The sequence below is a fragment of the Varanus komodoensis genome, unplaced genomic scaffold (genome assembly GCF_004798865.1).
Source record: "Varanus komodoensis strain SLA01 unplaced genomic scaffold, ASM479886v1 scaffold38, whole genome shotgun sequence".
Lineage (NCBI taxonomy): Eukaryota > Metazoa > Chordata > Lepidosauria > Squamata > Varanidae > Varanus > Varanus komodoensis.
Window position 1 is genome coordinate 9269366 of NW_025335909.1, and position 15130 is coordinate 9284495.

The window sequence follows — 15130 nt, forward strand, 5'->3', positions numbered from 1 at the left end:
ATATTTCATGATGTAAATATTGCGTGGTTTAGCACTACCAAATATTGGAGTGTGTTAATGCATTTGTTAAAATGATTTTTATATATCTATTTTGTGTTAAACTAATAATTGCAGCTTTATTTTGTTAATGTACCAGGTTACTTTTATCTACAGAGGTATAAACCCCACCTGCACCCCAAAGAATTCTATTTTAACAGAGAGTCATTTTTATGTTATTTATTTTAAGTCTGCAAAATGTTTCCATGTACAATGTCTTCTCTTGCGTCTGTACGTTATTTAAGTAATGACAGTCTCCTTTCACAAGGCTTTATTACGGTTTTCATAAATTAATTCTAGTAATAATAAGTTTACCATTCCACCTCTAATAAAAGAAATTGAGAGTGAACGAGTCCTGAATTGTTTTTCAAAACTCCTCTCAGCCTTTTCAGTGGGGAATGGGCTTGCGGAATGAAGCCGTCTTGAGCCCTGGAGGTTTTCCAAGAAGCGCACGCCCTGCTGATGCAGCTGTCCTTTGCGCGTGTGGCCGGCGCTTCCGGAGGGCTTCCCAGGAGGGCTGAGCAGCCACGCCTGTTGCGCCCGTCCAGCGCCGAAGGCACCGGGTTGGAGAAGCCGAGCCCAGGCCCTGCAGACCACAGACCTTGCCCAGGGCAGCCTGCATCTGTCCGGACCTGCAGGCAAACACGCCTCCCTCGGCCGTTTTCCTTCGCACACGTGTTCTGAGCCTGTGCGAGGAGCATCCCGCCAGAAGGGACTGCCACCTGGCGGTTGGAGCGCCCACCTGTCCTGCAGGGGGTCCACCCCAAAGAGCAGGAACGGCAGCTGAGGTTCCTCTCCTTCCAGCTGGAAGCGACCGGCTGCTGCCATCTCCTGGAGGCATTTAAAAGAAGGAGGATGGAGACGTTCCCGTTTCTCTCTCTTTGTGGCTGGTGACATGGACGTACTGGCAAGCTAACAGAAGGGTTACGCGGTTACTCCCTCGTGTTCTCCAAGGAAGAGTTTTGTGGCTTGCTGGGTGGTGACATCCTGGGCCTCTCCCTCCGAGCTGCATCGGAAGAGGGAATTGACTGGGGCAGCAATGATAGACCGACTGGCAAACGAGCTGAGCGGGGCGAGGCGGCTACAGCCATGAGCAGGCGGATCCGCAGTTGGCTCTAGACTCCCAAGAGGCCCATCAGCGGCGCCTTCCCCAACCGGAGGGGCAGCCAGCGGCGTACCTGAGGGTTCGGTCCTGGGCCCCGTGCTCTGCAGTGTGTTCGTTAATGCTCTGGATGGGGAAGAGCAGCGGATGCTCACCCGATTTGCAGGTTGTGCAAACCTGGGTGGGACGGCCAATACCCTGGAAGACCGAGACGAGCGTCGAGGTGGTCTTGGCCGGTTGCAGTGCTGGGCTGAGAACCACGGAATGGAATCCAGCGGGGCAAAGGCCAAGGCCTACGCCTACGAGAGAGAGACCAAGCGCATCGTTAAAGGCGGGGAATGCCTGGAGTTCTTGCAGATCGCAAGCTGACCGAGAGTCAACAATGCGATGCGGCTGCAAACAGGGCGAGTGCCACGTTGGGCTGCATTAACAGAAGGATCACTTCCAAGTCCGACGAAGGGCTGGTTTCCCTCTGCTCGGCACTGCTGGGGCTTCTGCTCGGGAGTCCCGTGCCATGCAGACGAGCTGGAAAGGGCTCAGAGGAGGGTAGCGGGGATGATCCGGGGACTGGGAGAGAGGGAAAGAGCTGGGCATGTTTAGCCTGGGAAGGGAAGGGAAGGGAAGGCTGAAGGGGGGTGGGAGCACCCCACACGTGCCGGAAAGGTCATCACTGAGAGGAAGGGCAGGCCCCCTTCTCGCAGGACATGGTGTGCCGGTTTAGCTTGGAGTCCTGCACTGAGCCGGGGTTGGACCTGATGGCCCCCCGGCCCCTTCCAACTCTCCCGCTCTGTGATTCGACGTTCCAAGGAAAAGGGCAGTGGGCCTCAGGCCTGTCACGAGGATCAAAAGGAGAAATGGGTTGCAAGTTTTGGCCATCGGAGAAGGTTGCGCTGCTTTTCTGTCTAGCTGAAAATCCTTTCATCTTTCCCATGTGAATGCAGCTATGAGCTGGAATGCTTTTCATTTGCATTTCTTTGCCTAGATGCTCAATTTCCTACTTTCCGCTGGGGTGTGGAAATTACTCATTGCCAATTCTTCATTGTTCTGCTTCCTAACTCCTGGATTTTTGTATTAATTGCTGCAGAACATAACATGAGCTTTGGTTATTTGGCAGTATAGGCAATGGATGGATGGGTGGATTAGATTTAGATATTTAGATTTGGATTTGGATTGAGGTCTCCTGCAGGTTTTGATTCAATTGTGTGTCTACCCTTCCTCTGCATTCCTGAGGAACAGGTGGATGTGACAAATGGCGGGACCGCGCCACGGTCTGACGTGGGAATGCGCGCCGGGGTGCTCGTGTGGCGTTTTGGTGACATGCAGAACTGCCACCCCCCGCAGGAAAGTCCTGCGCTGAGGTGGCCTTGCCTGCAGTTGCTTCAAGTCTGTGTTCCACCCGGAGTGCGCGCTTCATCTGTGCTTGTGCGCGCACTGGTAGGACGGCTTGGGCAGCGGGTGGGGGGGGGCGCGGCGCGGCACGAAAGCGCTGCAAGTGCGGTCCTCCCGCGCCTGAAATCCGCTGTCGAAATTCTCTTCCACCCAGAACGAAGGCGGAGTGGGGTGCGACACAGAGCCACGTCTGCGAGAGCAGAAGGATGGGACGGAAGCGCCTCCTTTGCACCTGCTGCGCATCTTCCGCACTGGCCATTTCAGGTTGGGCACAGAATTTGGGAGGGGGGCAGGGCAGTGGTGGCAAGAGGAGAGCGTGGCCAGCCCGGCCCGCGCCCCCAGCCGCCGTCTCTTCCAGGGTCTCCGGGCCGCCCCGGGCTGCTGAGCCTGCCTTCCTGGAAGGCACCGGATGCCAGCCGGTGCAGCAGGGGTGTCTGCTTTGAGCAGCCGGCTCGGCGCTGAAGTGGCCGGAGCCCAGAGCGGTGCCCAGGCCGGGCCACTGCATTGCCCCCCCACCCTGTGCCAAACAGCCTCTGGCGACTCGCCCCGTGAAGGCAGCGGTCACCTCCCTCCGAAGCGAGCGAGCGAGCGAGCGAGTGAGCGGTGCCTCGGTGTCTCAGCGGGTCCATCGCCGTGAAGGTGACACAGAAATATTATCCCAGAGAGTCTTCGGAGACTCGGATCAGCAAGGGAGACGTGCGCTCAGGGAGAGTCATGTGCCGTGGGCAGCCGGGAGTCCCCTCCGAGCGCCCAGGGCAGCCGCTTCCGGAAAAGAGGGCGGACTCGTTTTGGCCAGCACTTATTTCCGGGTGCCATGTCGCTCGCCCTGGCCGGGCCCCTTCAAGCAGCGTGGCCTGTGGGGCGTGAGGTGGGGGTCGCTGGGGCTTACCTGCGGCAAGGACGTTGAGGGCTGAACGGCGACGCTGAGCTGATGGTGACGCTCGGGGGATGCTTGAGGAAAATGGGTGTGGCAACTCCCATGAGGAAGAGTAGCTTGCCCTGTGCTCACGGGGGTGGGGGGGGTCGGGGCCTCCCAAAATCACCCCACAGCCCAGGAGACAGGCAGCCCCATTTCCAGGGGAGACCCTTCAGCCCCAGAAGGAGCAGCCAGCCCCAACCCCCCCCCCCCCGAATTTCCTTGAATGACTTAATCCCCGACGCGGCTCGTGCCGTCTCTCTCTCAGGCTCACGTGGAGGGGCCTGCCAGGTTGGCTGGCTGCAGGGCCCCGACCTGCTCGCTGAGGTCCAGCCCGCTGGGGGGGCAGGTCCGTGCCCCAGGAGCCGTCCCCGTCTGACAGAGGGCCGAGCGATCCGTCCCGTCCGAACGAGGGGCCGGGCGAGCGCTGCGGTGAGCGATGGGAGCCCGGGTGTGGGCAGGAGCCGAGAGCTGGCGGCACACAAGGGCAACCCGCCTGCGCCTGCGGCTGCCGGTCCAGCGCACTAGGACCGCATTTTGAGCGCCCCAGCAGGAGGGCGCATGGCGGGCCTGTGGCCAGCCCGAGGCTCCCGTGCGGGGCCAAAGGCAGTGCGCCGATTCCTGCGGAAGGCGATCCCTCCCTCGGGAAAGGGTCGTCACTGAGGCCGTGGGGCGGGACGGCTGTCTGCCTGACTCCCACGCGGCCAGGTGGCTGCCTTTGGGGAGGCTGGTGGGGCGGCCCACCTGGGTGGTGGGGGGTGCACTCCTGCCAGCGCAGGTCGCAAGTTGTGCAGAGGTGCAGGGCAGCCAAGCAGCTGTGCTGGCTCTGCCTCCCCCTCTGGGACTGCCACACGGGGCGCCCCCCCCCAAGAACTACTGGGCCCTCTTGGGATCTCGCCTGGCCCTTGGCCTCGCCAGAAGGGCTTGGGGGGGCAGGGGGAGCAGGGGGCCTGAGAGTGGCCCCGGGCACTGGGCGCCTGGCCGGCTCCAGCCACCGTGGGGGCCTCCGGCGCTGCCCCCAGCCGGCTCTCCAGCGGAGGTTTCCCCCTCCGAGTCCCAGGGACTCAGGGGCCGTTCTCCCCGCCGGCTTGGCCACAGCGCCTCCCTCGCCTCTGCTGGCCGTGGGGCCGTGCAGTGCGGAGACTCCGGCCGGAGGGGGGGGCTGTGCCGTGCGTGCGGCTGCCGGCCCCCGGGCGGCCTGATGGGAAGGGGCAGCTGGGCCACCCTGCCCCCCCCCCCCGTCCAGCTCCTCGCTGGCTGCGGGCTGATGGCTGCGCCTATTTTTGGCCGTGACGCGCCCCCGGCTCAGCTGCCGGCCGCGTGGGGCGGGGGCAGCGGGGCCTCCCGGCACGTCCCTCCCGCTGCCTTTGCTCTCCGCGCTGGGCAGGGACCTGGAGCTGCTGCCGGAGCTGGGGGCGTTGTGCAGGGGGCCCCGTCCTGTTGCTGGCAGTGCTGCTCGTAGAGAAGGTACACCGCCCCGGCGTGTGTGTGGGGGGGGCAGGAATCGCCGGGCCGGGGGCGGGGGGCTGGGGAGGGGGCCGTCCCGGGCTTCCGAAGGTGCTCCCGCGGGTGCGTTGGTTGCTGGGCACAAGGGGCTATTTTTAGAGAGGCCCAAAGGCAGCCTCCGGGGGGCGAGCGGCTGGCCCTTCGGTCCAGGCCAGCGGTTTGGGGATCTCTGCGCCCCCAAACGTTGCCTGGGGCACGGCTTTGTGGCCGGGAGCCCTCGTCTGTCCGCGTTCCGGCTGGTTTGCGCGCCGGGGGCTGCGCGCCCTTTCTTGCTCCCAGCGGCCAAAGCCGGGCCAAGGCCGGTCGCCAAGCAGGGCTGCCTTCACCCAACGGCCTCTGCGGGGATCTGGAAGTGCCCGGTCAGAGACCGCGCGATCTCGGGTCGGCAAGGTTTCCTGAAATGTTGAAGGTCTTGTGGAGGAGGAATGATCGTCCCATATAAAGAAGAAACCAAATGGGGGGGGGCTGAGGGGGGAGGAATCGCATTTCTCCTTGCGTGTAGGTAGCAAATGCAGACCTGGTCTTTGGCGCAGAAATCGCACGGGGGGTCTCAGTGCAGCCAACTGATGGGCCTGGGCGCGTGTGGAGACGTGCAGCGGAACGGGGACCGGGCCCCCCGGGCCAGGCCTGGCAGCTCGACCCGGCTGGGGCGGCGCTTCGCAGTCTGGGCAGGCGCTCCTCCTGCCCCGGCCTGCAATGGAGGCAGGGACTGAGCGTCCCGCCCTTCCGTACTAACCCCTTCGGTTTGGAAGAGCATGTAATGCCACATTTAATTCTTTCTGCTGTCGTAAACGGCCCAGAGAGTTTAATAGAAATAAGGTTAGAATTCACAACCATGTCCTTTCTTTTCCCACTTCCTGTCCCCCAAATCTCCTTCTTTTCTTCCTTGGGGAGAAAAGGCAGCAGCGCACCCCCTCTGCCAAATGTTCTGCTCCCTCCTCACCTCTGAGTCACCGGAACAGCTGGAAGGGGTGCGCAGTCTGGCCTCTTGCACGCCACGTGTCTGTTTATGCCTCTGACTACCTGTGCGCTCGAGATCGGTTGGCCCCGCGCACTGAGAGGGCACGGCCGGCCTTTCCCAGTCAGCCTTCGGAAAGCGGGCGAGCAAAGCGGTTGGCCCGTCTTGCAGGCCCCAGTGCAGTGCCCGCATCTCGGCAAAGCATGGCTGGACTCGGGGCGGCCGGGCTTTCGGCTTGGGGAGCACGTGCCGGAGAGCGGTCCGTGGGGGCGTCCTCAGGGTCCTGTTTGCACGGGATCCTGGGCTCGCGCGGCACGTGGAGCACAGCCGGTTTCCAGCAGAGGGAAATGCTGTGAATTCATGCGGCCGCAGAGCCTGCGAAAGCGTATCCTGTGGATAACTGAGGTGCCGCGGCGCGATGTTGGGCGTACGTTTCCGGTTCTTTGGATGTCTTTGTGGGGAAGGTGGAGGTTCCCCCTTTCTGCTGAAGAAGGGTCCCGGTGCCTCCAGGATGTGCAAAGGGTCAGACCTCAAGAAGGGAACCTTCCCCTTCCCCTTCCCGGAGGAAAAGCGATTCTGTCAGGGGCAGTGATGGGAACGGCAGCCTCTGTGCGTCGGTGCCGGAGGGACGCGGCCCTGGCAGGGAGCCGGTGGCCGGCAGGAGGGCCCTCCTGGCTGCGAGGGCCTCGGGCGAAGCGGCGCAGGCTGGGTTGCGTGCGGGTGCCTCATCTGCCCGTAAGTGTCCATTTGGCTCAGCCCTGGTTCTCCTGGCGGTGGAGCGTGGCAGGCACGCTGCCAGGTGACATTCCGTGAAGAGCTGCCTTTTCCATGCGGAATGTTTCCCTGCTGGCTTCTGACTCACTGGCATGACAGGTGGGTCTTGCCCAGTGCCCCCCAGTGTGGACCCCCCCAGGCCCGAAGCAGGGGCCTTCCCAGCCCTGCCGGAAGATGCCCGGGATCAGCGCGGGGAACTTTTCCGCAGAGCAGGCGGATGTTTGGCCCCTGGGCTCCCGCCTTGCCCCCGGGAGGAGGAGCCGGGTTCGGCCACGTGGCGTGGAAGAGGGTTCTGGCGGGCACTTGGCCAAGGGGACGCGCGGCAGCCGCCCTCTGCGCTGCTGGCAGGGCTGCGGCTCAGCCGGGACAAAGCCGGCCCAGGTTGCATCCCGGAGAAGGTGCCCGCGCTGACTCAGCTGCTATATCTGGCCGTTCCTGGAACGGCCAGAGGGTCCCTCTGCGCAGGCCCACCTCCCCGCCTGTGTGCAGCCCCCAGCTGTGCCAGGTGGCTCTGGCCGCAGGGGCCGCCAGCCGTCCTGCCTGAAGGGCCTGGGGCCGTTTCCCCAGCAGGCCAGCGCAGGGCCTCCCCCTTATCTCCCAGCTCGGCTCCGAGCACCCCCCACCCCCGATAAGGCTGGCCTTCGCCCTGAGGGCTTCATGGAAAATATCCGAGCGGTGCCTCCCTCCGCGCTGCCTGGGAGCGGCTGGCCCGACCTTCACCGCCCAGTGGGCCGCGGGGTGCCGGGCCCAGCGCCTGCGTGCTCCGGGCTGCCTCTAGGACGCTGGCCGAGCGGGACTTCAATCCGGCTCGAACCTCCCGCTGCAGCAGCCCCGGGCCGGCCGAGGGGTCCCTGTGGGCCCCCCGCCCCTGCGGGCCCGGGGAGCCTGCCTTCGTGGCGGGCCCGGGACCTTGCCGCTGCGCCCCCCCTTCAGCTGCAGGGGCAGGCAGGCGCAGTGAGTGGAGCCCAGGGGCGCTTGGGTGGCGGAGGGGCCACGTGGCTCCAAGGAGAGGCAGCGGGTGTCACCCAGCCAGCCGGGGCGGCTCGGCCCGGGCCCCGCGCGCCCTCCTGGGCCAGCTTTCGTGGCCACCGGATCCCGTGGGCTCTGGGGGAGGCGGGCCGTCCAGCCGGCGGGCGTGTGAGCCCCTGTGCTTGCCCGGGGGCGGCGGTGCCCTGGTCTGGGGTGGCTTGCAGGGCCGCGGGGTCGCAGGGGGCCCGGTTGCTTCCGGAGGCAGCAGAAGCCCCAGCGAGCCTGGCAGCAGGTCCGTCTGGCACCTTCTCAGGACCGGGGCCTCCCTGGAGCGCAAGAGGCCCCCGACCCCCTGGGACGCGACGTTCAGGCTCAGCAGCCCGCTCCGGGGATCTCGGGGGTATGCTCGCTCAGGACCCGAGCCGGAGGGGACGACTCTGCTGGCCGCGTGGCTGTCGTGCGCGAGAAGGTCTGGTCCGCAGGAGAGCAGGCTCCGGTCCCTGCGGCGCCGTGGCCGCTCTCTGCCGGCAGTCCGCCTCGGGCCATCTTCTTTTCTAAGGCGGCTTCTCGTGGGAGCGCCTGGAAGGGCAGTGCGGGGAAGTGGGGGGGCCCGGCTCGCAGCCACTGGCATCGCCCCCCCGGGCTCCTGTCATGCCCAGGGCTCCCGGAGGGGAGAAGGCCTTGCCGGGAGGGCTCTGGGCCTCTGCCTGCGACGCGCAGCCGGACGGAGCCACACCACCTCTCGGTCCGCGGATGCAGAAGACGCGCCGCAGCGCTTGCCGAGAGCCCTCCGGCCTCACTGCACCTCTCGAGGAACGAAGCCGTTGCGTTTGGGATGGAGCCTCTGATACGACTCTTGCTCTCATTCTCTGTCCGTCCGTCTGTCCGTCCGTCCCTCTGTCCACCATCTGCCTCTCCCTCTCCCTCCCGCACCGTGTGTGTCTCTGGTCGTGCTGCAGGCAGGCCTCTCCCACCTCCGCCCACACCATTCCTTGTGTCGCCCAGCGAAGCACCATCACCTCCGAGCCACCTCACCGCCTCAGCATGGCCATCTCATCACGTCTGGCTCTGTGGGAGCAGAAGGGAAGTGGCGTCTCCTGCATGCGCCCGTGGCACACGGGCCGTTGCTGCCGGCCGGGCCCAGCGGGGCTCCCGGGCTGCAGGGCTTGTGGCCGGGCGCCCCCAGCCCCGGCGTTGCGCTGGCGCAGTTAACTGGAAAAAAGCAGGAAGCAAGCCGTGCCCTTTCTCCGCGAGGCTTTGCTTTTGGCTTCGGTTGTGGGGCTGCTGGCTCCAGTAATTCCCCATTGGCTTCTGGCTGCACCCTAACCTTTTGTTCAGAGCGGCGATCGGGAATCACTGACCGTGAGATCCTTGCTCACCCACATTTGCTCCTGGTCAAACAGCTTGGCAGGTTCTCGCAGTGTTCCAAATTCCTGCCAGACCTGTTTGAGTGGGGCGGCTGAGTGTGTGCTTGCTCTTCACCGCTTCTTGAAAACTGCATTGCAGAGTTTGCACGCACACACGTCGTCCTTCCCGTGAGTTTTCCATCCCATAAGCATCTTCTCTGTCCTCTTCGGGGCTCCCCTTTGGAAAATCCAGCTGAGAAGAGGGGTCTCCCTGGCGCCTCCGGGGTCCGGGGTCAGCGGAACGGCTTCTCCTGACCGCCTCCGATAACGCGACCTTTGCTTGTGCAGATCAGGGAAGAAGACTGCAGCCCGCCTCCTACCTCTCCGCCTCCCCTTTTCTCAGTCATTCCCGGGGGATTCATCAAGCAGCTCGTGCGGGAAACGGAAAAGGAGTCCAAGGAAGCAAAGCTGAAAGCGAAGAGCGGATTAAGTTCCAAAGACGATGTAAGTAAGGCAGGGATGGAAAGGTTTGAATGTTCTGTTAGTATTATAAGTATTAATAATGTTGTTGGAAGAGGGCCAGGCCTCAAGCTGCCTGCAGGCCTGGGTTCTGCTGAGGGATGGCACTCTGTGTATGCTCAGAGATGCCGTCTTGACAAGCTTATGAGCAGGAATATATTGTGGCTGAGACTTCCAAAAAGCGAAGCAAAAAACCGACTCCAGTGGGCCCGATTCAAAATTGGACAGGTCATGCTCTTTCGAGCAAACTTGTCTAACCTTTGGGGGCTTTCATTCCCTCGCAAATACCTGTGGGGATCAAGGCAGAGTTGGCCGGCCGACCAGGCTGAGGCATTTCCCAGCTTCAGGTTGTCTGCTGGGTGCGTGTGGTTCGGATGAGGACTTCTCACAGCGGAGACCTGGGTCGGCCTTCCCCAGCCAGGTGCCCTCCATGCTGGCTGGGGTTGCTGGGGGTTGTAGTCCAGAATCTGTGGAGGCCATCAGCTTGAGGAAGTCTGACCTACACAATTATATGAACAGAGCCCCGCTCCCCCCGCGGTTATTGGAAGTGATTACACAGGCAGGTGCACATACTCTAAAACAATAAAACCTAAATTAGAGTCCATCAGAGCAGAGTATGCAGGGAACCCAGCGTGGCTCATGTGACCCTCCTCTCTGTCTGGTCCTCACAACAACCCTGTGAGGAAGGCCGGGCTGGGAGGCAGTGACCGGCCCAGAGGCCCCCCGGAGCTTCATGGCCAGGTGGGGACTAGAACCCCGCTGGCCAGGTGCTCCGACCACTGCACCGCAGAGCCTCGCTGGAGGGCACGGGCTGGGCGAGGGTCTCCCCTCCGGGTGCCGTCCCGGCGCCCCTGCGTAGCACGGCCTTAGGCCCCGAGACGTCCAGCAGCCTTCTCCCACTGGGTGCCCCCGCATGGGGCAGCCCCCCGTGCGCCTCGGCTGCGGCCGGTGGTCTGAATGCCGGGCGTTGCGGGCTCGGGCACCTGGGGAGCATCCCCCCCGGAGTGTGGCCGTCTCCCTGCGGTCGCCCGCGAGCGCTCTCGGCGTCGCCAGATGACTCTGGCCTAGGAGTTCAACGTCCTCGCGCACCTTGTCTCCCACACGAGCCGCCCCCCAGGCCTGGGACTGCGCCATGCGCCTCACAGTGCGTCTGCCGTGCCTCAATTGCCACAGATGCCACTCGCTCCTACTTGCCAGGCTCAACAAATAGCATCAGTGTGATTAAATTGAAGGAATTGATTAAGTTTGGAAATGTGTACTAGTGGGAACACTTGAAGTCACGCAAGCAAAGAAACTCGGTTTGAAACGAATACAGAATTGCCCATTGCTGCTGCTGCGGCAGCTCCGAATTGTGGGAGGAGGGACAGTTGTGTGTGTCCGAAAAAGCCGCCCTGACTCAATCGCCTTGCGCCGGTTTCCAAAAGAATCCGTTCAGACCCTCAGCATGTGTAACTCTGCCCTGTCCAGAGAAGGACCCCCGACGGCTGGCTAGGACCAACTCTGCCACCGATGGCTTGCCGAAAATGCACGGATTTGTGCTGCGTTAAACATGCCGCACAGAGAGCGGGGATTTGGCCCGGGAAGCTCTGCTAAGAGCAGGGCCTTTGGCAGAGTCATGTGAGCCACCGGGGAGCTTGTCCGGCAAGGCCCCGCTTGGAAGGGGCCACCGCGGTCGACTCCCTGCCAGGCAGGACTGAAGATGCAGGGGGATTGTTCAAAGACGTACGGATATTGCTATGGGGGGCTGTGGCTTGGGAGCCCCCTAGCCTCTTGCTCTTTTAGGCGTGCATTCAAACATGGAGGGAGTGGAGCAACCCCCCGCCTGCACGCAGTGGCGTTTTCGTCCTGGAAGGATTCCTGGAGTGGGTTGCAAGTGGTGAGAGAAGGCTGGGGCCGCCTTTCCCTCGCTTGCCGTCTCACAGGCCAGGCGGGAAGAGGCCCCGGCAGGCTCTCCGTCCCATGTGCTACCCCTGCGAGAGGAGCCCCGAGGACAGCCCACCCCACCTGGGGGGGCTTGCCAGAAGCCGCTCGGCCGGCTTCGGTGGCAAGGGGCCCCTTGAGGCAGCCCTGGCTTGCCCCGCGTGGGGTGTGGAGGCCACGCTGGGGTGAGAGGGCCGGCCACGCGCCCGCGCTGCTCCCTGCGGGGGGCCCGCCACCCGCTGCAGGGACGGCCTGCTGTGCGGCACCTCCCTCCGTGTCCAACACCTCTCGGCTTGCAGCCCCCAGGGAGGCCGGCGGACGGGCCCGCGGAGCAGCTCGTGATCAAGGACGCCGACCTCCTGGACGGGCAGGGAGGCATGGCCGGCGAGGGCCCGCTGCTGCAGCGGGGGCTGAACGGGGAGAAGCACGGCGAGGAGAGCGTGGCCGAGGGCAGGCTTCTGCCGATCAAGAGAGCGATCCGGAGGGGCATCACCAAGCGGCCGGTGCCCGCGCCCAGGCCCGGGCCCGGCTCCACGCCCATCGCTGCCGAGCGGGCAGGGAACGCCGCAGCCGGGTCTCCCCCTCAAGCTGCTTCTCCGGAGAAGAGCAAAGGCAGGAGCCCCGCGGAGCCGGCGCCGGGCCCGGAAGCGCGGAAGAGGGGCCCCTCTCTCCCGAACAAGCGCCTCGGAAGCCCGGGCAAAGCGGATGGGAAAGCGAGGACTGAGGAGGAGTCCCCGGGCGGGCCGGGCAGCAAGGCCGGAGGGACAGCGCAGGGGAAGGAGGCGGGAGAAAAACAGGAGAAGCCGGGAGGTGGCGCTCGGAAGCCGTTGGTGGAAGCCAAGAAGAAGGTGGCAGAGAGCGGGAGCAGGTTGGGAGGAAGCCGGGAGACTTCAGGAGCGGCTGGGAAGGGCCGGGAAGGAGCCAGCGAGGGACCGGAGCCAGCCGGGGGGAGAAGTGGCCAGGAGTCGTCGGAAGCAGAACCGAAAAAGAACGTGGAGGAAGCCAAGGAGGTGTCGGCGGGAGAAGGCAGGGAGGAGCCCGGGGACGGCACCGGCTCGGGCAAGGTGAGCGTGGCCTGGAGTCGGCGCTCTGGGACTGCTGGTGGGGCTCTGGGCCCCCTGCTTGCACGGGGCGGCCGGACACTGTCCCTGGGGCGTGGGCCAGGGCGGAGCGCTCTGCGTGTGCACAGAGTCTAGCCCGGGAAGGGCTGCTTCCACGATTCTCTGATTTCTCCCTTGGCTTCTCTGATGGAGCCCGGGGTTCCTCTGCTCATATCCCCAAGTTTGGCACAGGGCCACCCAGGCCCCCTTCGCCCCCACCCTCCCTCCCGCTGCTGCAGCACTGCCTTGGGGTCCTGTTTGCGCATGTGTGGCCAGCAAGGGGGGAGGGAAGGGGCTGGAAGGCCCCCAAGGCTCCCGTCCAGGAGTGGCTTCGGAGCCGCCCAGCCCATCCCTGCCTGCTCCCGCAGCGGCTTGGGGGGGGGGTCCCTGAGGAGGATGCGGCAAGCAGGCGCTGCTCAGAAGGCCCCCGGCGCGTCCGGAGGGGGCCCTGCTCCAGACGGGCAGCTTGCCCCCCTGGGGGCGCATCCTTCCGGCCGGTGCCTCCTGCGCTGCCTCACCCCCCCTCCCTCCACAGGTTGCTGAGGACGTCTGGTACGAGGCAGAGAAGGTGTGGCTTGTCCAGAAGGAAGGCTTCGCCCTCGGTCAGTCGGGCTCCTGCCCCGGGGGCTTGATGCTGGGGGGCTCGGAGGGCAGGGACGGCGCACGGCCCCGGGGCTGCACATGCGCTGCAGGCGGCTGTGCACATGTAACCCGCAAAGGGGGCATCCCACCCCGTCAAAGCACTCGTGTGGAACCGCGTCCGGCCCAAGGCCGCATCCCGGGGCCGCATCCCGGGTGGGCGCACCCCCTGCTGGAGGAGGGGAAGGGGAAGCCACACCGCGGCTGAAGGCCTGGCCCAGGCCTGGCCCGCGGAACAGGGCTGTCCCAGGGGCCACGGAGGGGGCCCCCCGGGCTCCCAGCTGGGATGGAGAAGGCACCCTGGGAGCGAACCCGGCCAGGGGTGGGAGGCAGCAGCCCCCGGACTGGCCTGCCCTGGTCTCCGCGGTCGGATCCTGCAGCCGCTCGCGCCTCCCCTGCTCCGGGGAGGCTGCTCGGCCTTGAGATCATTCTGGCCTCCTGCTGCCGGCAGCCACGCAGCTGAAGCCGGATGTGGGGACGCCGGAGCTGCCGCCGGGCACCGTCCGGGTCCGCGTGGAGGCAGACGGGGCCGTCCTGGAGGTGGAGGAGCACAGCGTCCAGAGGGTGAGTGGCGGCGGCGCCCTTCCCCTCAGCCCCCGCGTGTATCTGGCCCTCCGCCCGGGTTACCCGGGGGGCTCCCTGAGCCCGGGGCAGCCGTGGGGCTGCAGGAGGCCCCGCCACAGAGCCCCCTCCCATCCCTGACTCGCACACGCGGCGGGGAGGCAAAGGCCCCCTGCCCCACGGCAGGCGGGCGGGGGGAGCATCGCAGGGCAGCCCCTCACCCCCTCCGCCCCACAGGTGAATCCCCCCCAGTTCGACCGTGCGGAAGACCTGGCCTCCCTGCCCAGCCTGAACGAGGCCAGCGCCCTCCACACCCTCCGGCAGCGGTACCAGTCGCAGCTCCTGTACACGTACGCCGGCCCCGACCTGGTCGCCCTCGGGCCCCACGTCCCTGTGGCCGGCTGCTCCAGGAAGGTGAGGCCGCGGCCCTTGGCCCCAGGTGGGCTGTCCAGGGGCCGCCCCGGCCTGGCGGGGCTCCCTGGGTGCGCCCCGTGCTCCCCCGCCCGTGTCCGCACGGCTCTGCGCTGCCCTGCTCCGCCTCGGTGCGCTTACTTTACTTTTTAGCCGGACAGGCAGCCTCTAGAAATTAACAATCCGGATCGTGGATGTTAATCCACACACTTTGCCCGGGGGAGTCCTGGGCCAAGGCCCGGCCACGTGTTGCCCTGAGGAAGCCGCCCTTGGCGGAAGCACGTGGCGCGGCCGGCCTGGTGGGGGGCGCTCGGCCCCGGGCGTGGGCTCCCGTGTCGCCCGGCCTGTGGATCCGGGGGAGCGCCTGACGGCCGTGCTCAGCCGCCTCCTGTCGCCCCCTCCCCCCCCCTCCAGGCCTTCCGGGGCAGGCAGGACGGGCTGCCCCCGCACATCTTTGCCGTGGCGCAGAGGGCCCTGTGGAACATGCAGCTGCAGCGCCAGGACCAGACCATCCTGCCCCTGGGCCGGAGCGGCTCCGGCAGGACCGCCTGCTGCCAGCAGGCGCTGGAGTACCTGGCGGCCACGGCCGGCAGCGTGGACGACCGGGTCACAGGTGGGTGCGCCCGGGCTGACTGGGCGGGCGGAGGCCCCCGCACCTGGGGAGCGGCCCCCGGGCCACGTGGGGGCTTCGGGGCACGTGGCCTGGTGGGGCGGTCCTTGAGGCCATCCCCGGGGGCCTCTGCCCCGCAAGGGTTTGCCGACAGGCACCCCTCGGCCCTCAGAGGACCGTAGGGATCGGAGAGTGAGCCTCAGGCCGTGGGCCCGGTCCGGCCTGTGGGGGTCCCGTCTGGCCCAGCAGGCCACGGCTCTTCCCTGGCCACGCGCTGCCTCCTGGCCTGCGCCCTGCCCCACTTGGAAAGGGGGCCGCCTCTCCTGGAGCCAAGGAAGAGCTTCCGGCCACCCCGGGCCAGAGGGTGCATGCCC

The 15130-nt window shown here is 65.5% G+C and overlaps 1 protein-coding gene across 1 annotated transcript in view; it reads left to right on the forward strand.

Annotated features, from left to right (window-relative positions):
- Positions 1-4805: 4805 nt before the first annotated feature.
- The window catches only part of MYO18B (myosin XVIIIB), a 58236-nt gene continuing 47911 nt past the window's right edge, over positions 4806-15130 (forward strand). Inside the window, exons 1-7 of the mRNA XM_044440423.1 lie at positions 4806-4910; positions 9345-9500; positions 11735-12499; positions 13071-13137; positions 13626-13738; positions 13973-14149; positions 14561-14759. Coding sequence (XP_044296358.1) covers positions 11813-12499; positions 13071-13137; positions 13626-13738; positions 13973-14149; positions 14561-14759 — 1243 coding nt within the window. The 5' untranslated portion in view covers positions 4806-4910; positions 9345-9500; positions 11735-11812. The remainder of the gene's footprint in view (positions 4911-9344; positions 9501-11734; positions 12500-13070; positions 13138-13625; positions 13739-13972; positions 14150-14560; positions 14760-15130) is intronic.